Below are 26,895 nucleotides of genomic sequence, written 5' to 3' on the forward strand. Positions count from 1 at the left end.
GGTGTGCTATGAATTAATGATTAGTCATTTTTTAAAGAGGTAATAAGAGCCATTAGAATCATGTACTTACTAAAATCCTTGCTTTAGAGGCAGTACCGCAGACTGTTGAGATTCCATTTTCGTGAAATCGGAGACATACCTTGTCTGGTACGCAACTTTAACCTAAAGTTAAAGGGGAGATATGAATATTTCATCGCAACATAATCTTTGATTGCTTCATAGGAGGATTTCTTTTGATGATAACAGTAGGTGTGCTTCACCTTGTCTTCTGGGCGGCTGGAGTTGCTGAGGTAGAGCTCACATCGGTCATCACAGTGCAGGTACATGGTGTAGTTGGCGCTGGCTGGTGGGACAAAGAAGCCTCTGGATCGTGAGCTGAAATAATTGTGTTCCCTCGGATAGACGCGGGGCATGGAGTCGACCCACTCCGCCCAGTATCCAGTCGTGTTCTCATTGTAGCTCTGAATGTCAGTCAGGTATCTGGGTCTTGTCTTGTTCCACACCTCCATCTTCAAGCCTCTTCCACCTGGATTTAGAGGAGGTGCATGTGATGAAATGGGAAATAAATGATGGTGCATCAAAGTCAGAGCTCAACAGATTAATCAATAAGCAAACCAACAGAAACTGAAAACAGGAACAGTTGGATCATCCATTTTCAGTCTTTTTTCAGGGAAAACAACACTAAAGATTCACTGATTTCAGCTGCTCCAATGTCTGATTGTGCTGCTTTTCGTTGACATATATGATAGTGAACTGAATATCTCTGGGTTTTTGTTGGTCCGACAAAATTAAACATGTGGAGACACCACTTTCTCTGAAATTATATTGGAACTTTTTCACTATTTTCTGACATTTTATAGACAAAGAAGTTAATCCATGAATGGAAGAAATAATCTGCAGGACATTCGCGTGTGAAACTTAATGTTAGTTGCATCTCTTATTCAACAGATGGGCGTCAAGCTGTGTAGCCATTAGACAGCAGAAATGGCCACACAAGGAACAAGGTACCTTTTTGGCTTCTTTTGCAATTCTTTGCAGAATCCAACGTGAACGGAAGCCTGTTTGAGCGCTCTTTTGCATGCTGCATACTCCAAATGAAAACCTTTGAATCACCTGAGCGCTGTTCTGAAACTCATCTTACTCTTGAAATGATATAAAAGGCGAGCAGCTAAGTTGACTGAAGTTTATCTTGTTTTAGAAATCCAAAACTGGCGTCTGTATCAGCTGTTCACATCAGCTCTACGAAAGGTCTTACGTGTGATGTATGATCAAAAAGATGTGCTCTAGTCACAGTCAGATAACAGGTTATCTGTTCACAGTACTCTGCACATCAAAGCGCTCCATTCTGTCACAACTGTGATGAGAGATGGTGACAACGAGATCACCGTCTTCTGTTGTCGAGCAGGACAAAGCACTTTAGATTCCTCCAGTGATGGAGATGTCAACTGGTGTTCATGCTTTGTTCGGACAATGACACGGCACAACGGCGGAACGAATGTGGCGAATGTAGCGTCACGGCCAAAAGACAAACGGAGGAGGCGGGTCCTCACCTGGGTAGACTGTCATGTTGTTCATCTCGTGCTTGGCGGTCCTGCACGTGATTCTGTCATCGGACACAGTCTGGATTTCACAAGGCAGGCCTGAAGAAAAAAAAAAAAAATCACGGGAACAGTTAAAATATTCTTATTATCTACTCATATCCTGTGTTACCACCTCATTTATGTACCTTGGTTGCATTGATCCATTTCTTCCTTATTACAATTTGAATACAAACCTGACGATGAATATTATGTGAAAAGACTTTGTGTACTGTCAGTTGATACTGTATCATCTGCATTCTATATCTGGTATACGGTCTGTTGCGTCTCTGAGCTTTCAGAAGATTCTTGTCTGTACCGCGCGACAACCCTGCTGTTTACTTCTGTTTGCCGCACAGTTTCTGTTTGCGGTGAAAAGGATTATCACCATCGCACGACTTGAGGCCCCACCAACGGCTCAGGTTTTGTTTTGGCTCAGATGCATCTATGCAACACTTTGCACCGCGTGACAACAATATCAGAAAAGTCGGCATGTTGTTGGAAACCGGCCACAGCTGATTACCTCCAACATGAACTCGTGCTGGCCGGTCAGTTTGGTCAAAGAAGCGGCCGTAGATGGTCAACAGGGTTCCGCCCATGACACTGCCCGCCGACGGCGAGACTCCTGTCACCTCTGAACAGGAGACACGACACACATTTCACTGTAGTAAGAATAAATACGACACAGGAAGTACTTTATTGTGAACATCTGTGTGTGTATCGTACCTGCAAAGGTCTGAAACATGGAGAGCTTGCCCAAAGCTGAAACCCTGAACAGCTTCTTGTCCGATAAACTCCTAAAGATATGAAAGAAATGAATCAATATTCTCACAGTTGTTCGTACAATAAAATTGGTGCTGAGTAAAACAATCAATGGCCAAGAAGTCAAACTTAAGGAGCTGTTTCTATTTCAATATCCGTGCAGGTTGAATCAAACATAGAGGTCTTTCTGAAACCATAAAGGTATTTCAATCGTAGCTGACGTGACAAAGAAAAGACTTTCTGTAACAATGCTTTACCTTCCAAATTCATCATCTAGAATGTAAGTCAAGTTGTGATGCCCTGTTGGAAATAAAAGATAATTATTAAAGGACAGTTTATACAGTCTCAAAATGGACCTTTTTTATTTTTTAAGGCGAGATCCAAACTACACATTCATGTGTTTATTTCACTACTTTGTCTGCTTGCGTCTGTAGATTTCTCCTATTTACCAAAAATTACCATTAGAGAATGCCTCATTTGCATATTTAAACATAATATTTCAGAAAAAATAAATATCGTAATGTGAGTAATCAGCTGGTGAAGTTTCATGGTGATATCTATCAGTTCATTATTGTACTCTATTCACCTGTAGTGTTTACAACATAGTTATATAAAAACACATCTTTAGGCCATTTTCTCAGAATGAGTTTTTTCTGACTCTGATCCATTAATCTCCACTTCAGCAGCTCTTACATACACCAAACTTTACAGTTTCATTCCGTTCTATATTCTGAAGGTTTTTACAGAGGGGTTTGTTCAGATATCATTCATAGCCTGATTTATACAACTTTTATTACCAAAAACATGTACAAAATGGATTTTTTTTTATGGCTGTTGACAGCATTTTCTAATTTATGGAGTGATAAAAATGAGATATCCAAAATTCCCTCTAGAGAAAACCTTTGACTCTAATATGTCAACAAAATGAAACAAGAATTTTCAACCTGGCTTTATCCAATGTTCAGGTTTCTGTTCTAGAAATGTATGCAAATTAGCACATTAATAAGATAATGCCTCATTTGCATATTTAAACATAACATATCAGAAGAAAAAATGATTTTCCTAATGTAAAAAACCAACTGGGTAAGTTTCATGGTGATATCTATTAGTACAAGTAGTGTCTCCCCTTAAATATGATATGTATTCAGAGCGTCTGTAATCGAGAACAAAACCAGCTTACCAACGTACGTCCCCGTCATCTTGCAGCTCATGTGTCCCCACTGAGAAGACTCGGAGTCCAGTCGTAGGTTATATCTTCAGGAAATATTTGACAAACTTGTAACAGTGTTTAAATTGTTTCTTCCGTCAGTTTTATTTGACATAACCTCATCCCACAAAAGACTTCTCAGCTGTGAGACACACCTAGACTTGAATGTATGCGTTTGTTGTCCAGAGAGTAACAGTCTACATCTACTGCGGACAAACTACTTACAGTTCGTCTGACTCCGGTTTGAGCAGCTCGCATGGCATCCCTCCCATGTAGGCTCTGCAACAAACGAGACCGTATTCACTGACCGCTCACAAGACGGGTGTCTAGTTTACATTTCAAAGTATACATCTTCCTGTTTGAAAGGTAGATAAGCAGATAAAGTTCTTTTGTAACTCGTAAAAAACATGTGAGTTTTGGTTGGGATCATTTCAACTGTTTTTATTGTGTGACTATGGTATTTTAGCATCTACCGGTGGGTTGCTCTGCCTTCTTTTATTCAATATTAACAGGATGTCACCATAAAGCTGCCATAAAAATGGCCCTTTAAAAACGGGAGTGCTTGGGTGAGACAAAATGCTTTACTTTTTATTTTCATACCTCAGAAACCTGACATTGAGGCCGTTGGAGCTCTTGTCGGTGTTGCTCCCGTACACATCGGTGAAGATCAGTCCTCGTATTGTCACCAAGCTGCCTGCGGGGGTTTTGGAGGTGGGTTTTAATATAAAGTTGAGTGGATGAACTCGGCCTGAGAACTGTAGAAGTAAAGAACTGTGTACCTGGGGGCCCGCTGGCTGGATACAGAGAGTGTATAGTAGGCGTGCGATACCAAACAGACTGAGAAAAGTTGGAATGAAAGGAGAATAAAAACATTAGGATCCAAAACATGACTGCAAGGTCAGTCAACTTGGCCGTGAAGGGGCTCCCTGTTGCTTTGGCTGCAAACTTACATAGAAGCTGCATTGGTATGCTTTGAGCGCGCCTCTGCACACACTGGCATCAGGAATGGGAACGCCGTCCACGATGACTCGGACCGTGTATTTACCATGCGGCATGGCTCTGTGATGGACGGATGAGTCGTTTTAGATATACATGCATGAAGTATACTCACTTAAAAGCCCCCTTCAGCCTAGAAGCTACCTGGTGTAACACGCGATCCGGCTGCCGTGCGTCGAGTCTCTCTCCACATCACAGGGGACTGACAGGGTGTCGGACACCAGGAGCACACGGTTGCCAAAATTGTCGTCTTTTGGATTCAGCTGGAACTGATTCTCCTGGGCAAAACCTGCATACGGGTTCATGTAAAATGTTTGTTTTTTCTGGATAAAGGAGTCAACAAGCAGAGGGATCCTAATCCGGAAAACATAAGATATCATGCCCAGTGAGCACCAACCCGGATTTCAATGTTTATTTCTGGTTAAACTGGTTGAAATTGGATCTGAACGTCGAAGACCTATTTTCTTTTCAACCAGCTAAAATGTGGTTACAATATCAACGTGTCTCACAACAATTTGTTTTAAAATATTGATGGTTTGTTCAGCTGTAGGTTGAAAGACACGATATTGGTTACTTTGAACGTATTTATCCAAAGTCATATTACGCTGGTGGGTGAAATATATATCGCCACAAAGACGTGATTTCAACGCATTTAATGTTTCATATAAAACGTCATACATATGGAACTAGACTGTATGCTGTCAACAAGAAGCTCACAGGACATCGTAATGAGAGCAGTGTACATTCTGTCTGTATGTTCATGTAAAAAAAAAACAAGTGTTTACTGCTGGAACACGCATGCGCAGGGAATTAGGCTCAGGGATCTTCTCCAACTTTGAAACATGCACTCTCTGGAAACTGCACGGGATTTGAGGAGCAAAGTGAACGAGCTGACGGAATAAACGTGAGGCTTCATGCTAATGACATACTCTAAGTACTTGAACTACTGGATTACAATATTGCAAACCAAAATATGCACCATTAGTATCATTTTATGCTCACCATGCGGGCGAGGCTGCTAGCTTGTAGTGTTAGCATGTTAGCTTGTAGCTACAGCAGCATGGATGAACAGTAAACAAACGTGTTAGTTAATGTTGGAGACTCTTTATGGAGCGTCACTGTAGCCCAACGTTATTAGAGTATTTAGGACATTTTACATGTAAAATACACGACTGACAGAGTGGGGCTGTACAGTTTAAATGGAGAGGACGAGTAAAACAAAGTAATGTACAAATAAGAAGACGGTCAAAACATTGTTTGGCTTACAGCAATATACAAAAAATAGTGTATACTGTAATATCCATGTCAGCAGCTTTCCGTTGAAAATACTATGGTCTCCAGTGAAAAGATGTTCAAAACTGGTCTGAAAGTGAAAATGTTGTTCTAATACTGTTTTATTTTACGGATGTCCACCTTAAATATGGCAGACCTTCTGAAACCGGCTCCTGTCTTCGACTTTTATGGAAGGAAATGGAGATTGTGATTGTATATAAAGAACATTGTTTGTTATATTTATATCGTTGCTTAATAAATACAAATTAATTGTCTGTCACTTGGTCTTTGTCCTGTAAGTGGTTACTACGATTAAGTATTTAATTGCTACATATTGAACTGAGTATTTGAAGACGTTTATTAAACTGTCAGCTTCAGACCAGATTTCACCAGGAGGTGCAATATTGGCTTTCAACTGATCAATGTGGATGTGGTTTCTTAGTAAACCTCTAAAATGATATGCTATTATTAGCACAATGTAGAGGACAGAATATTGTAACCTTGAAAATCCCGTTGAAATCTGGTCTAAGCAGTGAACGTTCAACGTCTATAAATAGTCGGTGAAAAAACGTTCACCTTCGAACCAATTTTCAACGGAAAAACTCACTGGTGACAGGGGCAATTAGCTCAAGTTTTAGATTAGGAGTTGACTTGTCACAGTTCAGAAACTATAGGTGCATGGTAACATACAATATTACAAAAAATGTAATGTTCACACTTAAAGATAATTAGGTTTAAAGCCAGATTTCAGCACCATCACTTTTGATTCAAACGGTACAGTAACGTCTCTTACCGCTTCCTGTAATCATGAGTCGTGTTGCTCCATTCGAGCTGCCTCGATGTGGAGTTACGTAGTCAACACGTTGAGCACCTGAAATACACATTAAATAATATAATTATATTTATCAATAATACATTGATAAATATCAATACCCGTGTGGTGGGCGAGCGGTGACATGTTAAGAAAAATGCTTTTTTTTTTTTAAAAGGCGCAGAGCTAATTTTATGAACTTCCATAACTATGGTACTTTGTGACCGGTTACTCACTACAGCAGCACCAGAAGGCGAGGATGAGAGCCACCGTCTTCATCTGGGAATACATCGCGGAGATTTCCGAGGTACCACTGCTGCTTCACCCGCAGTGTGCTATGGTGGTGTCGCCCTTAGTTTAGCTGACATTTAACACCAAAAGTGCTGTTATAGAATAATCTGTACAGGTTTCCACGTGAGGCAGAACGACCGTATTTCAAGGCTAAATTCAAGATAAATGCAACAATGAAATCTGAAGGAAATTGATGGAAAATCCAGATATCATAAAGAGTTATTTAAGTAAAGAGCCTGCATTTAAATTTGACGCAAATACATGATTATTATAGAATTATAGCCACATTTTGATCAAATAAGCATTAAACTAAAATCACTAACAATCTCAGAGTGTTGACAAGATATTTCAAATTAAAATGAGATGTAAAAACGAGTGAAGCCCACCTGTTGAAGACGTTGTTACCTGCTGCGTGTATGTGACGCTCAGGTAGACAGATTGAGACAGACACTGACTCTTTATACTGCTGCTCAGGGCGGAGCCTCTCACCTGAGACTGGGAGGAGCAGACTGTGGAGATCCGTTTATCCTCCTATCCATGCAATTAACCACCAGCATGGTCTAAACCTGCTGCTGACATCAAACCAGACACATTTGTTCATTTCCTGTCAGAGGGTAAATCTGGCTCAGCTATTAGGATGAGTAACAGTGAAGTGAAAATGCCCAAAGTGGGTCCGTCAGTGACACAGGTCATAGTGATGGGACATAATTCAATTCAAATGTATTTGCATAGCACCGCAGGTCGGAAGTGCTTTGTATACAAACAAAACAACATATGGACAGCAAAAACAATGTGCAAATAAACAGACATCCGTCCATACACAAATACACATGCAAGTTGCATGGTAGTAGTTCTGTATCACGGTCAAATATATTGCCAATGCAGCTAATATACACAATGTACCACAAAGTTTATTTGCAGGTCCGTTTGATTGTGTTGATTTGTTCATGGTACTGTGTCTGAGCCCCCCTCTACAAATCCTGTGTGAAACAACATGTACAAACACAAGCAGTGTTGGCTGTGATCAAGGGTTGTTCAAGGGTTGGATAAAATAGCAGGAACATGTGACGCTGTACTGCTGATTTGAAATTGCCATTCTGGTACATTTTGTCACTTTCGGTGCCATTTAATATGTTATCATGTAACATGTAAAACTTATTTGAATTCATTTACATGTGAATATATAATTCCATCTAAATACAACCGCTTTGGGCTTTGTTTTGAAAAATCGATCAGAATACATGTTTCCATTCAAAGAAAAAACTAAAAAAAAACATCTATCTCTACCGCAATTTCTTAAATTAGGTTTAAAGTAGTGAGTCGTGATACATGCAGATGCGTTGGCTGCAGAGGTTAAACATAATCCCAACAATATAGAATTATTCATTTGAAGTTCAACTGTGTCAGTAGAGTCTGATTGAGAATCTTGTGTCAATAAAGTTATGACGCTCTGCAGCTTTAGGAATGATTACAGACAATTTCAACACATCATTTTGCAACAACCGCAGAGCACAGCAACACCATACAAGGTATCGATGTATTATTAGTTCATGATGACATGCTGAACAGACAGAAATCAAACTCTTGCTGTAGCGTCAGTGTTAATCATCACCAGTTTCTATCATTGTCTTGTCTGAGCTGTTTTCACTCGAATCCCCATTTCCTTCAACACTCCTACAGAGCACAGAGTTGCATCACTTCCTGTATGAACAAACCCTAACCCCTCCAAAAACCAGCTCGGGGTGAATAGTCTCTGTTTTCATCCAACTGACATTTGTTTTCAGGTGTGTAATGAGCATCGCAGGCTCTCAGAGGTGCTAATGTGGCTTAAAAGGGCCTTTTGTTGTAACAGCTGAGGTTCTGAAAGGCTTAATTTGGATCCATTAAAAACACAACTTCTTGTGTTGTGTTTTTAATTCTGTTTTCACTCAAACAGAATGACATCAGGGAGCAAACAAAGAGACACTGATTACCTGCTGAGTGAGATAAACTTATTTGGGAGGACAACTTTAGCAGCCTCATGTGGTAGTGAGAGAGGACTGTTTGGGTTATTGAAAAGGAGGGGAATTAAATAATTATTACCTCAAAATGATGTCTTCTAATGTCAGTAAACCATCCCTCTACTCACCGCATGTTTACATAAAGACGGCCTGGAGCTTTGCAGTATTGCTGAGTGCGTTACAGATGTTGGCGGAGGCCTTCATTGCTGCTGGTAAAGGTGCTTTTACTGGTGACCATCACCTTACTGTGTCCTCAGGCCTATGAAGGGTATATTTGATTTATTTTCTATGTCTCTTTCTCCTTTTATTTTTCTTTGAAATATGAAGCAGTTTCCCAGTAATGAAATGTGCTCTATAGATAAAGTGGCCTTGCCTTTGTTAACTAGAATTGTATCTAATTTACATCTCCTCACAATACTGACAGGTGCCTCCAGGCTAGAAAGAATTGTTGTGCTTTCTCACAGCGGAGCCCCTTGAGGCCTTTGTGTTAAGAAGATCATGGCAGCTCTGCCATTCTTTCTTTTCTTTTGCTCAAACCATCTATCATGTTGTTAGACAAGAAAAGATGAAGTGAGATTAATGTACCTGCTCCTGGAGGGCAACTTCTGTTGGGAAAATCCCATCTTTTGACTAGTGAAGCATTTGCAGTATGTGAGAACATCTTTGGCTGTTTATTCTGGGGTTAACTTAAGGATCTCTACTGTAACAGACAGCCAGATGTTCCAGTGTACAAGCACAAGTGGTTTTCCTCTGAAAGTCGATTATTTTGTCCAACGCCTTCCATTTGTTCTTTCGAAACAACTAATTTTCATCATGAATAATTCTGTTGTTTGTCAGTCGATAAAATTTCCAAATAAAAGAAAGACACAGCAGCCAAAACAAATCAAATTTTTAAAGGAAAATCTATCAATAGTGTTGAAGTAATGTGTCCCAATTGAATGCGTACTGCATGCAACAGTAAGCACTTTGTAAGAGCAGCTGCACTCAAAGTAAGTAGAACATTTGGACTGCAGTCTTTATGCATTTTAATTATGCTGGAAACTAACGTCAGAGGATGTGGCCGAAACTCCATATTAATTGACTTCAATTAAGATTAAATATGACAATTAACTCAACCGCTAATGAATAAAGCCGTTTGAATATGGGGAAAGTAAAAATTGACTTTGGGCCGACTGGGCGAGTGAAAACAGCACATGAAGGTTGAACCCTGAAGCCTCCTGTGTGCAGACACAAACACCAGCTCTCACACCGCCCATGAGGTGTTTGATGTGCAAGATGTTCTTTGTCTTCAGGAAGCAATTTTTAAATGATGCAACAATTAAGCTCTCTGTAATGACAATGATGAGAGTAGTTTCCAAACAAAGATCTTCTTATCTAATGTCCTGAAGAAGCCCCATAACGAGAGGCAGACAATGACATTTCTGTCATACCATCTACGGTTAAAACACATATTACTTACCATGTGGTAGGTTGAGAAACAATTGAAAGGGGACAAGAAGTCAGCATTTTTTGGGGGGGGGGGGGGGGGGGTGTTGAACAAGGACATCAAGTCAAACGGGTCTTCAGCTGCATCGAAGAAAAAGTCAGGACCCCCAATGACCAAAAATAGGCATGACTTTATTTGTTTTATTCTTTTTTTTCCAAAACTGCTGCATAACAAACCAAAATCAATATGAAAACACACGATACAAAATAAAAAGAAAATAGCACTTGAGCGTCGCTCACAATGAGAACAAACATCAGTTTGGGATTTGAATTGTGAGTAAAAAAAGAAAAGAAAAGAAAAGTCTAGATGATGAACCGTCCCATTCACAAGGTCGCGTGTTGAGCTAGAAAAGCTCGGATTCTCTGCAGCAGCTCTTTCTTCACGCTGTCCGGGACGAGTGCTGCATCGGAGGGAGAAGGAGCGTCGATACGTCAGGGAGCAGTAACGCACACTATGATCACTACACTGATGTTGTTGACTGCATTATAAAGGCATGTCTGCTTATCCATTTCAGTAAAATGCAGTTGAGAACAGCAGCACCATGAATCACAGCCACTAGATGACTCATAGATTACCACAGTCTCTACACAGGTCAACAATGTGCCGTTTATGTTTACAGCGGAGCATTTGTGTCCGTGAAGCTCGGACTGAAAGACATTGGCATGCTGTGTTAGTACGTGATAATGATCTCAGCAACTATTGTGCAATTGTAAAAAAAAAAAAAAAAAAAAGATTAGAGATGGTAAAAATAAAATATGTAGATATACATCTTACATAGTTTTTAACTGACCCACTGTGCTAATCAACTTTTATTGAGTATTAAGAATCTCGCAAACTGCAAACTCGCAAGATGTGGAGCCAATAGCAGTTTACAGATGACCAAGGACATTATATATTTATAAAATCTTTTTAAATGTATTGTTTGAACATTGAAATAAAAAAAATAGTCGTCAGTACTTTAACCTATTTAAATATCCAGTTATCCCCAAAGTCCCCCTCATATAGTAGCTGTAAGTAGCTTTAAGGTTAGGTATTTTAAGTTTAGATTTTGAAATTAAGCTTTTTTCATTTTTTTAAGTTTAATTTTTTTCAGTTACATTACTTTAAATAAGTTTTTTTTTCAAGTTTAAGTTTTAAGTTCAGGTTTTAGATAATCAAAGTCCGTTTTTCTCACAGTATTGTATAAATGTTCTGTATCCACTTGTTTAAAGCATCATGTTTACAAAAGCTGAAATATTCCATGTTTCTTATGGCTACACCACTGCACCAAATGGAAATATCTTGCATTTGTTTATGGTGACTACTGTATTAAGTACCTTATATTCACTTACTTTAAAGTCCACGTTGATACATGTATAGTGTTCTAGTTGTTTTAACGTGTCTCATTGAATGTCTCTCTGTGTGGGATGAATACAACTTATCACATCTATACTTGATGTTATGAGCATTTAAAATATAGTTCTAGCCAAAGTTTGACTGTTTAGCAGGAGTTTTTATACACCACCCCACATTAAGCTCATTAACAGACCTCATCCTGGTTATTGTCTCTGTACTTCTTCCACCCCCTGCTGTTGCGTTTGCATTTAAAGATCCGTACCTCTGCCTTTTGGTGTGACTTCTGTGACCAGGTCCTCCACGGTGACGTGCTCCAGACCCTTTTCTTTGATCACATCTGCACAAAACAAACCGATCAGTAACGCCAGGTTCACAGAAGCCCCGTTACACACAGAGATACTCGCACAACATACCTTTGCAGTGTGCTTTCAGCTGATCCTTCCATCCGCACTCCACCAGCTTTGCCCTGAGCAATTCCTTCAAGCTGCGGACACACATTTGTATTCAGTTGACATGAATAACAAACCCCTGTCTCTAAAACAATTCCACGACCACAAATCCCTGAAGAGTAAAGCTCGACTCACCGCTCCCTTTCCCCCATTTCTATCAGCTTCTGGTTTATTGCAGCCCTCATCTGGGAGTCTTTGCTCATGATCTGTTTAAATCACACACAAACAGCAGACGTTTCCGTTTGGATTCAACGATTTCAGGAGAATGTAGCTACTAAAAAAACGTTTTATTTTGCTCGCTATTAGGTAGACGTTACCTTTTTTTTGTCGAGATGGATCAGCTGGGGGAACACACGGTTCCTTCACATAAACGTTCCGTCTAAAAACGTTAAAAGCGTAAAGGTTCCGCTTTGGCGGCACTAAATTCGCCACACACTGACAACGTCATTGGTAAAAAAAAAACAACTTTTCATGTATTGCACTTTATCTCCGCACGAATGCGTCTTCGTTGGGACGACTAAATGTATTAAAACATGTGTTGAAAACCCTTTGAGAGAAAATACAAGAACTCAACCTCCCATGAGCGCACGAGCAGCTCATGTCCGCTGTACAAATGTCTCCGGGTGCGCATACAACAGGAAACGTGTGACTTCCACAGCATCTTCTTGCTTCCCACCAACTTGTGGACAAGCCTGTCACATTTACAAAGACATGGCTGCGTCGAATTATACCTTGAAGGTCAACAGAGAGCTTTTGGACCCCAGCTTTGAAAGTTACAGGTTATCTCTGGACGCCATACCAACGTACTGCGTTGAGCTGGATGCTGGTGAGAAAAACTAACTTGCAGCACAGTTAGCAGGAGTGCTAGCCTAGCACTGATACCCCACTGAAAGCTCTAATTCATCACACCTGTCACAGCTGTAAGCTAACATGAGTAACGGGCTGAGTTGTTTTGATTAGCATGTTGCTAATAATTGAAAACGTGCTTTTGTTAAGCCAAGTAATGACGCTGAAATCTGCTCCAGCTGTAGCCCAGTGGCTAAAGGTCCCCAGTTAAGCTATACTTTAGGGCAGGGGTGGACAAACTTTTTAAAATTGTGGGCCATAGATAGAAAGGAAATAAGGACTCGCGGGCTAAACAATAGTGACTGCCTAGTTTTCAACCAGTGACAAAAAAGTGAGAAAAAAAATCTGTAGTTCTGGACCAGAAAACCCCTCGTGCAATAGAAAATTAAACTAAACAGTTTGACTTTACTCTGGTTACTGGTGTGCCCACATATTACAAAAAATATATATGTATCTGCTGTTGTAATTTAGGTTAATTTAATACTTTTAAACTCTAGTACGTGCATGGCCTAAATGCCCACTTAAAGTAATATGATGGGTTAGGGTTAGTGTAAATCTGTAAATAAGTCAAGTTAAGACAGGCAGAAATTGCCAAATATCTGTATTGCTTTTTGGGCCATTTGATCAGATTATAATGCAAATGTGAGTCTAATATTTTGTAATATATTGGTTTTTGTGCCAAGGGGTTAGAACAGACAGATATAGCTATTAAGATATTTAAAAAAGATTCACCATTTAAAAACAATCAACGGGCGGTGGTTGGCCCGGGGGCCATAGTTGGGCCACCCCAGATTTAAGTGGTCCCTAACATAAAAAGGAGCAATTTAGCATAATGATTTGCATTCACTGCAGATTATAGTGATGACAACAATGTTTTGATAGTATACAAACACAACCAGCTGTCTACTGAAAGCATTGCTAGTCAGTGAGGAATTTCTATTGTCTACAATGTGGGAAATATCCTTTAGGTTCACTGCACGGCATTAAAAACAGCACAAGATAAGGAAATGCAGTTGGGAAATCTACTTGGAAAACAGAGAGGAGCCGGTGGCAAGATTTAGTTTGTGGAGGAGGCTATGCATCAACTTTTTTAATTGCATTTGGCAGGAATGATTTGCTTTTACTCGTCGACAACGGCTCACTGCCAATAGTACAGGTGCTGGTCATATAATTAGAATATCATCAAAAAGTTGATTTATTTCACTAATTCCATTCAAAAAGTGAAACTTGTCTATTATATTCATTCATTACACACAGACTGATATATTTCAAATGTTTATTTCTTTTAATTTTGATGATTATAACTGACAACTAAAGAAAATCCCAAATTCAGTATCTCAGAAAATTAGAATATTACTTAAGACCAATACAAAGAAAGGATTTGTTGTCCTGTTGGAAAATGAAATCTGCATCTCCATAAAGTTGGTCAGCAGCAGGAAGCATGAAGTGCTCTAAAACTTCCTGGTATACGGCTGCGTTGACCTTGGACCTCAGAAAACACAGTGGACCAACACCAGCAGATGACATGACACCCAAAACCATCACTGACTGTGGAAACTTTACACTGGACCTCAAGCAACGTGGATTGTGTGTCTCTCCTCTCTTCCTCCAGACTCTGGGACCCTGATTTCCAAAGGAAATGCAAACTTTACTTTCATCAGAGAACATAACTTTGGACCACTCGGCAGCAGTCCAGTCCTTTTTGTCTTTAGCCCAGGCGAGACGCTTCTGACGCTGTCTGTTGTTCAAGAGTGGCTTGACACAAGGAATGCGACAGCTGAAACCCATGTCTTGCATACGTCTGTGCGTAGTGGTTCTTGAAGCACTGACTCCAGCTGCAGTCCACTCTTTCTGAATCTCCCCCACATTTTTGAATCGGTTTTGTTTCACAATCCTCTCCAGGGTGCGGTTATCCCTATTGCTTGTACACTTTTTTTCTACCACATCTTTTCCTTCCCGTCGCCTCTCTATTAATGTGCTTGGACACAGAGCTCTGTGAACAGCCAGCCTCTTTTGCAATGACCTTTTGTGTCTTGCCCTCCTTGTGCAAGGTGTCAATGGTCGTCTTTTGGACAACTGTCAAGTCAGCAGTCTTCCCCATGATTGTGTAGCCTACAGAACTAGACTGAGAGACCATTTAAAGGCCTTTGCAGGTGTTTTGAGTTAATTAGCTGATTAGAGTGTGGCACCAGGTGTCTTCAATATTGAACCTTTTCCACAATATTCTAATTTTCTGAGATACTGAATTTGGGATTTTCCTTAGTTGTCAGTTATAATCATCAAAATTAAAAGAAATAAACATTTGAAATATATCAGTCTGTGTGTAATGAATGAATATAATAGACAAGTTTCACTTTTTGAATGGAATTAGTGAAATAAATCAACTTTTTGATGATATTCTAATTATATGACCAGCACCTGTATATAAAACACACAGAAAATACCAAAGTGATGAAGGTCTAGTGAAGAAATCAGCCAGGACATGAAAGTAAAGGTACAAGTAGACAATGAAAGAATGTTTTTTTTTTTGCATTCATTTGGCCACAGCAGCAGACATGCATTTCCATGAGTCCTAATACAATGTAGAAACAAACAAGTTTTTGGACATGCTTCTCTTATTAAGTGGCTTTTTTTTTGTTTTTAATTAGTCATATTTAGTCACAGACAAAAAATTATCAGCAATGCCAGTGTGACAATCTGGCACCGATTAGTCATGACCCTAGTATTGACGAACTCTGAGATTAAACGCATGTTGATACAGAGGTCCACTGTGTTTTTAGTAAAAACATTCAAATGTGCATATTTATGCCTTGTTTAACATTTCTGCTTCCTCACCTCTCCTGCAGCTGTAGAGGAAGTGAAGCTGAAGGACACTCACTACACCCTGGAACACATGCGTGCTTTTGGCATGTACAACTACCTCCACCTGGACCCGTGGTATGAAGACAGCGTTTTGTTTGTGGACTGCAAAGGACGGGTTCTCGGCCTCACCGTCACCTTGGTAAGCTTCTAACTCCTCCTGCTTTTTCTCGCAAGTCCTTGTTCCTTAATGGTTGTGATTCTGATGTTGTGACAGCTGAATTGCTGGTGGACTTTAATGCACCTGACACACCAGCAGGTGGTGACCAACTACCTGTGTAATAGCAGCATCAGCCCACGTGCATTTCTGATGTGATCTCAGGAGAAACTCATGTTTTCAAATGTTTTACAAGCTGTTCTCTTGTTTAAGATGCTCAACTAGAGACAAGTAGAGAGGCAGTGAGAGCCTCAGTATTCACGGGGAAAGTTTTTATTCCGTCTTCCGTCCGTCGTATGAATCAGCACAGAAGCTAAAGTTTTGGATGATTCCTTGTGTGATTACGTAAATGACTTAAGGTACCGATCCAGGTCCGTTACCCAAAACCAAGATCATAGGACGATGAGCAAAATTAGCCCAGAGACCTTTTCAGCAGATACTTCTTTTATGTCCAAGACGTCATTGACTATGATTAGAGATAATTGTTGGCCTGAATGCTGATCATCAGGCTGTAATCCTGGGAGACAGTATTTCTGGCTTTCAGTGGCATCATTTATGAAAATCTGTTGCTCACATTCTAATTACAATCATCACATGGTAATTATCGTCCCTCACGAGCCTTTTCTTTTGCACACAGGCGGTCCACGCTGAAAATGGTCTCAAAGGTGCGTCATGCATTAGGTATCGATATAATACGCAGTGTCACTCTCCATGGTAAAAACGGGGCAGCCGCTGCACCGTCCTTATGAAACACTGCTAGTTCACGCAAGGAGTAATTGATGCTCACGTGGTGGCATATCTATCTATCACTAATGAGCCTCTGAATTACATGTAAGCCTGAGTCACATGGGCGGGCCACCTGACAATTTCGTCTCTCTTTGATGAGTTACACGTTGTTTTCACGCTATTCAGCTCTAATGTTCAGGATATTGTCACGTGGCTCTTGAGCAGGACGAATATTCTGGAACTCATGTTCTGCTGTGTGTCTTTGTATCGGATGTTAATAACAGAATGTTGTTATGGGATGAAAATGCCCCATTCAGCATGAGAGCAGTGACCTTTGTGTTCCTCCGTAGTTCACCGCTTTGATTAAGTGTGTCTGTTTCAGTCTTTGTGAGTCATCACTGCACTGCTGAAAGAATGCAGTTCGATAGTTCAGTAGCAGTGAGAACATTATTCAACCATGCTTTCCCCTCATTTTAGGGACAAAATGGATTTTGTTTCCGATGCTTTTCTCCACCACTAGTGCTGAATCAATTAGCCGATGGGCACACAATGACACGGCTACTTTTTTGATAACTGAGTCACCTTTCAAGCAAAAAAGGCAACATTTTTCATTTTGATTCCCTCTTCATCTGCTGCTTGTCTTCGTCATATACGACAGTAAATGATGGATTTTGGACTGTTGGTCTAACAAAACAAATGTTCACTTTTTTACTATTTAATGACATTTTACACACCAAAGGAATCATTTAATATATGTAATATTTAATCAAGAAAACAGGGTTTGACAGTAAGAGTTACCAAAAGCCCAGCAACCACTTTTAAAAGTGAGTGTTGAGCCCTGGAAAGTTAGTTTATTTGAATGTATCCCAGGTGACAGAATGAATCACACAGATTGATGTGGTAACCGTTACATCCGTCTGTGTCGTGGATGCAGTACTGACTGATGTGTTGTGAATCCAGGACACGGCCCTGGGGAAGCCCAGAGAGGTCTACCGTATCACCGCTGACTCCAGCCAGAGCGAGCATCGTCTCTGTGCGTCCCTCAGCCTCACCTCCGCGACCTGGGCGGCTCTCTCCGACGGCGCCGGCCGACTCTTCCTCCTCCGCACCGGCAAGAGGGCAGACAGCTCCCATACCAAGTGGGAAGTGAGTATAACTGCTGGCTTTACCACTTCAAGTAATACACAAAGATATCTTCTAACTTCTGTGTTTTCCATAATGTAGGCATCTTCAATAGGATATAAAGTGTATCAGGTGCAAGCACTAGTAATAAAAACCATCAAATTCTAACGTGAGAGTAAAGGGGCAGTAGCTAATCATGACCCTTTATTGACCTCTATTAGTGAATGAGTGGAAGTGCAGCAACAGACTGAACGTGCTAATTTGCAAGCTGTATGTTAAAGAGGAAATATGTCACCATGCACAACACTGTATGTGTTCATCTTGTCACTCAACCGTTAATACGTTCACAACTGTTCAAAATGAGTCCAGGCTTGTAATGTCTGGAAAGTGTGTGTCCAAAGCCAGATAGTCGGGGCTGCACAGTATATCTGTTTATCATCGTCAGTGCTGCACAGTATATCTGTTTATCATTGTCAGTGCTGCACAGTATATCTGTTTATCATCGTCAGTGCTGCACAGTATATCTGTTTATCATCGTCAGTGCTGCACAGTATATCTGTTTATTATCGTCAGTGCGAAGTCAACCTGCGCAATAAACACATCGCAAAAGAATATGCGATGTGCACTCAGGGACTTTTTGAGTTGGTTGAAAACGGCACCTTAAAAATGTGTTCAATAAAATAATGTAGAAAATAACAAAACAATAAGCAATTTGTGTTGTTTTAGCAGAATACTGAAAACAGCAGAAAGGCAGAACTGAGTACACATAAATATCTGTTTTAATATTTGTATCGCGATATTCAACAACGTTGTCGCATATTTTGTGTGTCATAACAATAAAGCTTCAAAGTCCCACAGGAGCAGTATTACTACTAATAAAAAAGGTGATTATTTATGACCGTGACAAATACGTTTGTCTACGCCAGCAGGCACTTTTGATGGTGACATGGCCATGTTTGATTTTTGTGTCATCCCTAAACTCGTAAAGTAGTTGAAGGATGAGGCTAGAGATAATTCAAATGTTTCCAAATGTTACTGATCTTATTATAAAGTTCTGTATCCAAAGACTGATAAAGCGTATTCCTCTGAGCCTTCGTCTGTGGTTTAGATCAGAGTTGAGCTGTGGTTGCGTATGTGTGTCCACACGTGACACTTCAATGCCACCTGCCGGATCAGATATATGTTTTGTGGTCAAAGGAGCCACTGTTAAACGGTGAATTAACACATTTCATCTCCCAAATATTCTTCACAATAACCGTTTCCTGTTATTGTTGCTCCGTACTCTTCCTCCCTGCAGTGTTAGTAGACCTGTTTTATTGAAGAATGCCGCCAACAAAGCTTCGCTAATCCTGTGATAAACCCATTTTTCTATGAATTCTTCACAGTAAAATTCTATTATTTTGTTAATTAAAATATTTCATTTTGAAGCAGCAAAATCAGGAATTGTTGAGTTTTCATCATCAGAAACATAACAGGACTCAAACAGCAGGTCTCAGCTGTTTTCCAGCTCTGGTGTTCCTCCTCCCTTCCCTTTGCTCTCTTCGGAAGAGGAATTCCCGCGTTAGAGGAAGATGATGGAGAACTCCGTTTGATAGATTGGCCCGATTGTACCCACATGCTGTCTGCACCTCACGGACATCCGACCTCAATGCGAGCCACACAGGCCACCGTGGCATGTGGTCTGGCTGGTCGGATCAATGCGAGCAAGATCCGATATCGGATAATGCATTAATTACTCCTGATTGAGGAGCGTTTGGTTGAAGTGGAGGGAAGTCAGAAAGTAGACGGAGCTACCGTACAGAATATCACCATTCCTGCTTTTTCTTTAACCTGGTATGTATGATATAGTGTATTATAGAGAATAAATAATGAGTAGTTGAGATAACAGTATGCCGTATTTAAAGGTAGAAATATCAATATAAACAACAGCATTATCTATCAATATCAGAATTAACGAAACAGGGTTTACACTCATTATGACTCTTGTTTAGAAATTCACAGAGTGTATAGCCTTTAAATGATGAAATGTCCTGTTATACAGCATGTACACTTGCTGTTATGCAAATTCAGGCTTTAAAACCAGTTGTTAAAGCTTAACCTTGGCTTGTAGTAATGAGAGCTCTTTGATAAGATTAGTCTTTGTGCACTTTATCCCGTAAACAGACTGCAGTTGGGATTTGGCTTCAAATGAGAGTTCCCCCTCAGAACAAGCACACTTGATGTTATTCTGAAAGCAAAGTTCAAGAGTGGAATTTGTAATGAAGACTCAAGCCCTCGAGTCAGTCCAATGTTCTAATTTTAAGTCTCAGTGCTCGGGGATCTTTCCCCGTGGTTTGTGCGTGTGTACCGGTAATAAACGGGCTCATAAAGCAGATATTGTTATGCAGTCACACTGAAGTCTGCCGTCTCCGCATCACAGCACCTTCTTGCATGGTAGCCGCTGCTGTCAGTTGTATGAATGGGTGTGAATGAGTGAATGACATGTAGTGTAGTGGTCTGAAGACTAGAAAAGCGCTATAAAAGTCCTTTCACCATTTACCAAGTCCACATGTGTAGCTGGCTGACAATAATTAGTTTCTAAAGAAACCAACCTCTCACCAAATTTACTTTTGACCGAAAGTAGTTTTTAGAGTGTGGGCCGAATGTAAAAGTATATCTCGTTCTACATTTTGGCAACATCTTTGCTTATAAGCACAATTTTGTTTGTCTTGGATATTCTCCTAGAAACCCTGATATCCATAATGTAGTCCACAACTACAGCATAGACTATAAATACAAGTTTACCTTTAAAGAAGATTATGCATCCAGTATTTGTCAGGAACAACTTGCTGGACACATCTCTGTCGGCTCTTACTTTACTCTATAGCGCCTCTTTGAGGGTCAAAGCTCAAAGTAGAGGTTCAAAGTGTGAGAAGCATCATTTACATCTGAAGAACTTGTTTCTTTGTATTGGAATTGTATTTCTGGCTCAGGTGCCTCTGGGCCTTCCATTTCATTTATCTATTTTCTGCAGGTAGTGCTCTCTGCGAGAGGTTACCAAACTCATTTCCTGGTCAAATTAGCTCGGCACAATTGCTGGTGACATTGTAAACAATCATCGCACACTCATTAAATATGTATCGTTTGCTGTGTGAAATAGCACCTCAGACCGGCTATCCCCCTGAAGATAAACGTTTCATTTAATTATTTTAGGTGAGGTGGCCTGACATGGTGATCTATTGTGCTGAATAGCCAGTTCTATTAATTCAACTGAATAGTTCTAGTAATATTCATTTCAGATACATTTTTACATGCATAGCTGGCTTATAAAATGTAGTTTTTCTTCACCAAATTGATCCAGATTACACACTTGCATAAACTGCATTTACTTATGTGAAAACGTAAAGCTGACGGATTTTGCCCACTCTCCACTGTGTCTTGTTAGAGTGATTGTATTTGTTGATTCTGTAACCGTAGCCACTGTTCAGTGAGGACATGGGGGAGCCTTTCACCGTCCTCCACAGCATCTCACATGTCCAGGAGGGAGTCCACACCATGGAGGTCCTGCTGCTCCGCATCCAGAAAGACCCGCAGGAAACCAAAGGCAGCGGATACTCCGTGTCTCTCGAGTGGATCACAGTCGCCAACACCGCAGGACATGGTGGGTGGTTCACTGGCCTATCATCATTTCAGTAATTGAGCATGAAGTCAAATGAGACAAGACGAGCGTGTATTAGCATAATTAGGTCTGAATTAAGAGCTAAATTTGAAGCCTGTTATTTCGTTTTGATGTTCATCTTCACAATATTAACACCCAGCAGACGACACGATTCTTTGCTAATCAAGCCATACTATGAAGTTAGTCACGCTCTGCCATTACTGCGCTGTAATTATTATGTCCCGGATGAGATTAGTGTACTCTAAAGCAAACATTGGCAAGAAGAGTTTTCATTAAAGTTCTTGGCACACATTGAGAAAGAAAGACACTGACTAATGATTGAAAGATTGGAAAAAGAAAAAACAGAAGCAGCCTTTGGGGAGTCCCTTCCTCATTAAGTTGGATTTAAAGGTGCAGCCCTTTGATATCTGCGAGCTGTAGAATAATCTGTTGTTTGTTTAGTGTCACAAAGTTTGACTAAATCTATATTTTGTCAATGAGCTTTACAATTCTTCCTGAACATCACTGGAGAGGGGAACGGTATTCTCCAAAATAATGTTTTAATGCAAGGTATCGGCAGTATTAAAGGGAAGGGATAGTTCAGATGATTGAAGGGCGTTTGTATGAGGTGTTTATCCATAGTCCGTGTGTTACCTTCAGTAGAGGACGACCAACACTCCCCCAGACAGTAGAAACAGACAGGAAGTACCAGCGCGGGAGCAAAGTAATGTACTGCAGCAGCAAAACCTGCGTTTGAGACGCCTTAAAAAATCAATGTCAATATATGCTTCTGCTATATTTAGAATATTTTCACCACTTAACCTCGCTATCAAACAGCCTTTACCAGATGAATGCTATTGCTCATTATTCACATGTCCCAGAGTGGACCCTAGCATTTAGTAAACACAAACTTTGTGGGTGTTTTTTATAACAGTGGCATTATGTAAACAAACTGGCATTTAAAGGGTTATAATTCTGAAAATGAAAACATATTTGTTAGTTATCATCATAACTGAAGTTAGTTAAAATAGTTAAGTATTGATAAAACCTTTAGATAATGTCAGACATGATCTAAATGTTTCTGAAGGTCTTTAATCTGATCGTCAAAACAATTCATTTGAAGTTCAAAAGATGATTTTAAAAATAATCATTAGTTTCAGCCTGAATCTCCGAGAGTTTCTGCAGTATAGAGTCGATACTTTAACACAACCTCTGCTGTAATCAGCAACCTGTTGATTGACTTCAAAGTTTTGTTCTGTGTGAGATATTGTAGTAATCAGTGGACACCCGATGGTGGTTAGAAAGAAGAGGGAGCACTTTAGTTTAAATACAAAAAAATACAGCAATTAATAAAACAATAGCAATGCACCTTTGTATCATGCAGGGCCGGAGAAGAAGTACGAGGTGAAGAAGACGAGGGTCCTCAGGGGAAAGTCGGTGCCCCACTACGCAGCGGTGGAGCCGCAGGGGAAGGGGCTGATGGTGGCCTCTGAGAAACCATTTGCCTTCACACATGTGGACGGTCGCCCTGTGGAGGTGCCTGACCCAGAGCCCATGGAGGTGGAGAAGACAGGTGGGTCAGAGGTGCTGCTGAGAAACCTGCCCAGCACACTGCTAGAAAGCTAGATTTCCCCTCTTTACATCACAACCCGACCAGGTGTTTTGACACTTTAAAAGCCTTTATTTATTTCATCAATGCCACTACCTGTTATTTTCTGTGTTAGAAACCCTCGCTTTGACATAGTATTGCTTTATAAAGTTGTTATGGTGCTGTGTTCCCTATTTACACATTCAGCTGACAGGCTGGGCAATATTGAAAATGACATCGCTTTAAGAAAAACAATGACATATGCAAATTATTGTCCATAAATAGCTGGAGAGAGACGCTCATATTTTGAAGCTTTGAAGATTTATTCAAAATGTTGATATTCAAATGATAAATATTAATAATAATATTTAAATTAATATTAATATTAATTTCACCTTCTCTTCCTCTCTCTCAAACAAACACACACAGTCTCTGTAAATATCTCCGTCCTCAGTCCAAAAGTACAACTTTATTCACAAAAAATGAAAAAAATATGTATTCTACTTCTATCCAACTTTGTTCGGCGTTTAGCCACAATCCGTTTCAGACCCTGCCTCAAGATTTTGTTCAGAGAATTCAGAAAAGGTCGTGATATCACATCAGAGTCTTTGAAACAGTCGACTCATGTTTCAGACATGGTTCGGCATTGATCATAATTTTGGTGAGAAAGTGCCATCTTTCTTTTTCTTTTTTCCTGTTAGGATCGCAGTCTGAAACCTGCCAAAGAGCAAACCAGTTTGTCTGTAAAACTGTTGAAACAAAGTGAAATGCAAACATCATCTGGACTCTGAGCTACTGCCCGGCCTCCCTCCACTAAACACATGATGTATCACCACACCACTCACTTCTTGGCATTTCTGTGATGAGACGGTTTCCGGTCGATATTCATCATGCAGTTGCGTCTGGTTGTTTTCAGTCGAGCAACGTTGGCTTCTTCCACTCATTACCTTTAAAAGGCACGCAATGACTAGCTGGGTTGTAGCCATGGAAACGCTTGAGCAGGCTGGGGTATCTGTCAGATCTGGTAATCTGTCTGCGAGTACTCGGATACATTTCCAGGCCTTTTATTGCTGCTTGTACTGACGTTTGTCTGACAAAGCCACACCATAATCTGTCTTCCCTCATCAGCAGTGGTCATAAAGAAACAGGGATTTATGTATAGGTCTACTATTGATAAATATTTTTCATTAATATAAATGTTATATAGTTGATTATTCGATGAACTCTTTTCTCTTACAATGTCAAAAATAATGATAAATGCCTTACCTGAGCCCAAAATGAACAATCAAAACCCCAAAGTTGTGAGAAGTAACACATTTTCACAATTTAGAGACTCCAATGTATCTTTACATAGAACAAATTAGTTTGCCGCTATGTCAATGCTCTGAATATCGTATAGAGAACCTTTCCTGTTTTTGAGCAAACTAAATGTGCATATCCAACTGGCTTTTCTTCCTTTTCCTGCTTCCGCACTCAGTTCTACTCACAACATCAAAACAAGCAGACAAACAGCCAACCTCTTTTTCAAAAGATTAAAAAAAAAACACCGTGTGTGTGTGTGTGTGTGGTGCAGAAGCAGAATAATGGCAGCTTTTTAGCCAATCCTTTTATCAGCGCTCTGCCTTTCTCCTTTTGGAGTGGAAGAAGTGGATGAGGTGTCAAGAGGGGAGGCATCTTCAAAGAGGCTTGAAAGTGATGAGAGAGGAGATGCAAAGGTGGGAGGAGAGACGGAGGTCACTTAATGGTGCGCTGATGGAGACGAGGTGCACATATGCATGTAGTATAGATACTGAAGAGAGAAAGCATCCAAATGAGTGGCTGGAGAAGTCTCTGAAACCAAAAACACTACCTATGTCCGTGGGTCACTTATGTAAGTGATGTCAGTGGATAGTGACTGAGCGAGGTTGGCGTTGTATGTGTCTTTTCATCAGTTTGGCCAACAGAGAAGTTCAAATGATGAGCACTGCAGAGGTAAGGAAAAGATTGGGAACTGAAATGAAAGATTTGGCAGCTCCCCTCTCCCGTTCTCATTAGTTTCTTTGTTGATTCAGTCGACAACAACAAAAGGTGATAATGAACACGTCTCGGTTCCTCGCGGCCCTGCCAGATACGGAGCAGGTCTGTTGGTTCGGAGCATCGTAATTGGACCAATTTCAGGGCTCAGTCTTTGCCAGTAATCACAGAGTGAGTGTGGACTGCCACAGTTCTGGCTCAGAGTTTTCTCTACAGGAGTGTTGTATATGAGGAGACTGGCACCGGGTCGTCTGTGTACGGATCAGAGGGTTTAGTTTAACCAAGTGGTCATAAGATACATCTCAAGGCATAATGAAGTGGTACACACATTTGTATTAATATTTAGTACTTTTCTCCATTCTTTATTTTATTTTGTTTTTACTACGATTGTACCTCTTTGAACCTCAAAACAGTTTAAATGACAGAATAAATGTGCAGTAAAATGGACAATACCTGAATTTGGAAAGTAGAGAAGAGTTGCATCAAAGTACAATTAACAGCAAATACTCAGATAAAGTACCTCAAAAACATGGGTAAATGTACTTTGCTACTTTCCACCACCGATAGTATTAATAGTATTACACTATTAGATTTGACCGCTCACAGCGGTGCCTACTAATTCATATGATTGTGAAGGGGGATGAATGTTATGCGCCCGTCTGGTTTCTCAGTATTTCTGCATTAAGTTTGGAATGTTGTTTTATTTCCCAGCTGCTGGACTGTTCAGTGATGGGTCGCAGCTGCATCACAGAGAGGAGGAAGCTTTCCACCTGTATCAGGATAATAACGTATGAATCTCCCGTCTGATCGCTAACGGATGAAAAGCTTCGAAGGGACTTTATTTTAGAACTATTTGTCGGTGAACAACCGCTGACTCCTTCTCGAAAAAAGCGATTCAAGCACAAGGCAGCAAGATTTTGCGATGGGATTGTTGTCTCCATTTATGATTATGTACTTGGCAGGCAAAGTCATTCTGTCAAGCATCTGTGGACTGTTAAGAGAAAGGTTAAAGAGGGACACAAGGCTGCTTTTCGTACATTTTGAAACAAGGCTCTGAACAAAAATGGCCCGCCTCATTCTGGGTACATATCCGCTGTCACCACCGCCAGCAGTATTTAAAAGGCAACTCTCTCTGTGACGACTTTATAGCGCACAGCACGGTATAGGTGTTGTCACTGACTACTAATAAAAGGATTCTGTTATGGATCACAGCATGGTCTCAGGCCAGTGGAGGTGCTGAGTCAGAGGCAACAGAGGAAATTGGCTTCTTAACGATGCGGGCAACAGTGAGAACAGATCCGTTCCTTGTTGAGAAGAAGCGGAAAAGCGGCTGTCATGATTGCCTGAACAAATTCAGTGTTTTAATACACTCATAACTATAAGTTATTACACTGTAGCTATAACATTCACGTCTAGAAAGTACTTGGACACAAAAAACAGTTTCTTCCTGTCTGCAGTTGCCCGGGACCCCCACTGACTCGGACACTTCCATCCTCAGGACAATTACTTACAGTTACACACCGTTGCACAACTCTTCTCTTTAGATGCACACTTGACACTCGCGTACTTGTTTTAACGTACTCTTAATTCGTCTGTTTGTTTATCACGTTTTATTGTAAATTTTCACATTTTCCATCTTTAAATCATGTCTTTTACTTTTTACAATTATTGTCACGCACCAATCAGCTCGCCAAATTCCGAGTATGTGAAACCTACTTTGCAATAAACCGATTCTTTGTGTGTGTGTGTGTGTGTGTGTGT

The 26,895-nt window shown here is 40.3% G+C and overlaps 3 protein-coding genes across 4 annotated transcripts in view; 1 reads left to right on the forward strand and 2 right to left on the reverse strand.

Annotated features, from left to right (window-relative positions):
* The window catches only part of pkhd1l1.1 (PKHD1 like 1, tandem duplicate 1), a 40,961-nt gene extending 33,816 nt beyond the window's left edge, over positions 1-7,145 (reverse strand). Inside the window, exons 1-14 of the mRNA XM_031874695.1 lie at positions 6,862-7,145; positions 6,608-6,685; positions 4,687-4,831; positions 4,497-4,605; positions 4,326-4,383; positions 4,147-4,240; positions 3,772-3,825; positions 3,520-3,593; positions 2,597-2,639; positions 2,304-2,374; positions 2,101-2,211; positions 1,551-1,640; positions 261-526; positions 71-162 (exon numbers count right to left, since the gene is read on the reverse strand). Coding sequence (XP_031730555.1) covers positions 71-162; positions 261-526; positions 1,551-1,640; positions 2,101-2,211; positions 2,304-2,374; positions 2,597-2,639; positions 3,520-3,593; positions 3,772-3,825; positions 4,147-4,240; positions 4,326-4,383; positions 4,497-4,605; positions 4,687-4,831; positions 6,608-6,685; positions 6,862-6,916 — 1,340 coding nt within the window. The 5' untranslated portion in view covers positions 6,917-7,145. The remainder of the gene's footprint in view (positions 1-70; positions 163-260; positions 527-1,550; positions 1,641-2,100; positions 2,212-2,303; positions 2,375-2,596; positions 2,640-3,519; positions 3,594-3,771; positions 3,826-4,146; positions 4,241-4,325; positions 4,384-4,496; positions 4,606-4,686; positions 4,832-6,607; positions 6,686-6,861) is intronic.
* Positions 7,146-10,512: 3,367 nt separating this feature from the next.
* On the reverse strand, positions 10,513-12,863 carry LOC116398425 (transcription and mRNA export factor ENY2-2-like). Of its 2 annotated transcripts, XM_031874694.1 has the most exons (5): positions 12,504-12,863; positions 12,322-12,392; positions 12,151-12,221; positions 12,000-12,074; positions 10,513-10,802 (listed from the first exon to the last, which is right to left on the reverse strand). In XM_031874694.1, the coding sequence occupies exons 2-5, from the start codon at positions 12,387-12,389 to the stop codon at positions 10,726-10,728; spliced, it is 291 nt and encodes a 96-aa protein (XP_031730554.1). In that variant the 5' UTR covers positions 12,390-12,392; positions 12,504-12,863; the 3' UTR covers positions 10,513-10,725. The 2 variants fall into 2 exon arrangements, with proteins under 2 accessions (XP_031730554.1, XP_031730553.1); XM_031874693.1 differs by lacking the exon at positions 12,504-12,863 and having other exon boundaries at positions 12,322-12,492.
* Positions 12,803-26,895, forward strand: part of nudcd1 (NudC domain containing 1) — a 55,726-nt gene continuing 41,633 nt past the window's right edge. Inside the window, exons 1-5 of the mRNA XM_031874691.1 lie at positions 12,803-13,012; positions 15,879-16,033; positions 17,735-17,920; positions 21,353-21,536; positions 22,918-23,106. Of these exons, the coding sequence (XP_031730551.1) occupies positions 12,898-13,012; positions 15,879-16,033; positions 17,735-17,920; positions 21,353-21,536; positions 22,918-23,106 (829 nt within the window). The 5' untranslated portion in view covers positions 12,803-12,897. The remainder of the gene's footprint in view (positions 13,013-15,878; positions 16,034-17,734; positions 17,921-21,352; positions 21,537-22,917; positions 23,107-26,895) is intronic.

The sequence above is a fragment of the Anarrhichthys ocellatus genome, unplaced genomic scaffold (genome assembly GCF_004355925.1).
Source record: "Anarrhichthys ocellatus isolate YVR2014 unplaced genomic scaffold, GSC_Weel_1.0 scaffold84, whole genome shotgun sequence".
Taxonomy (NCBI): Eukaryota; Metazoa; Chordata; class Actinopteri; order Perciformes; family Anarhichadidae; genus Anarrhichthys; species Anarrhichthys ocellatus.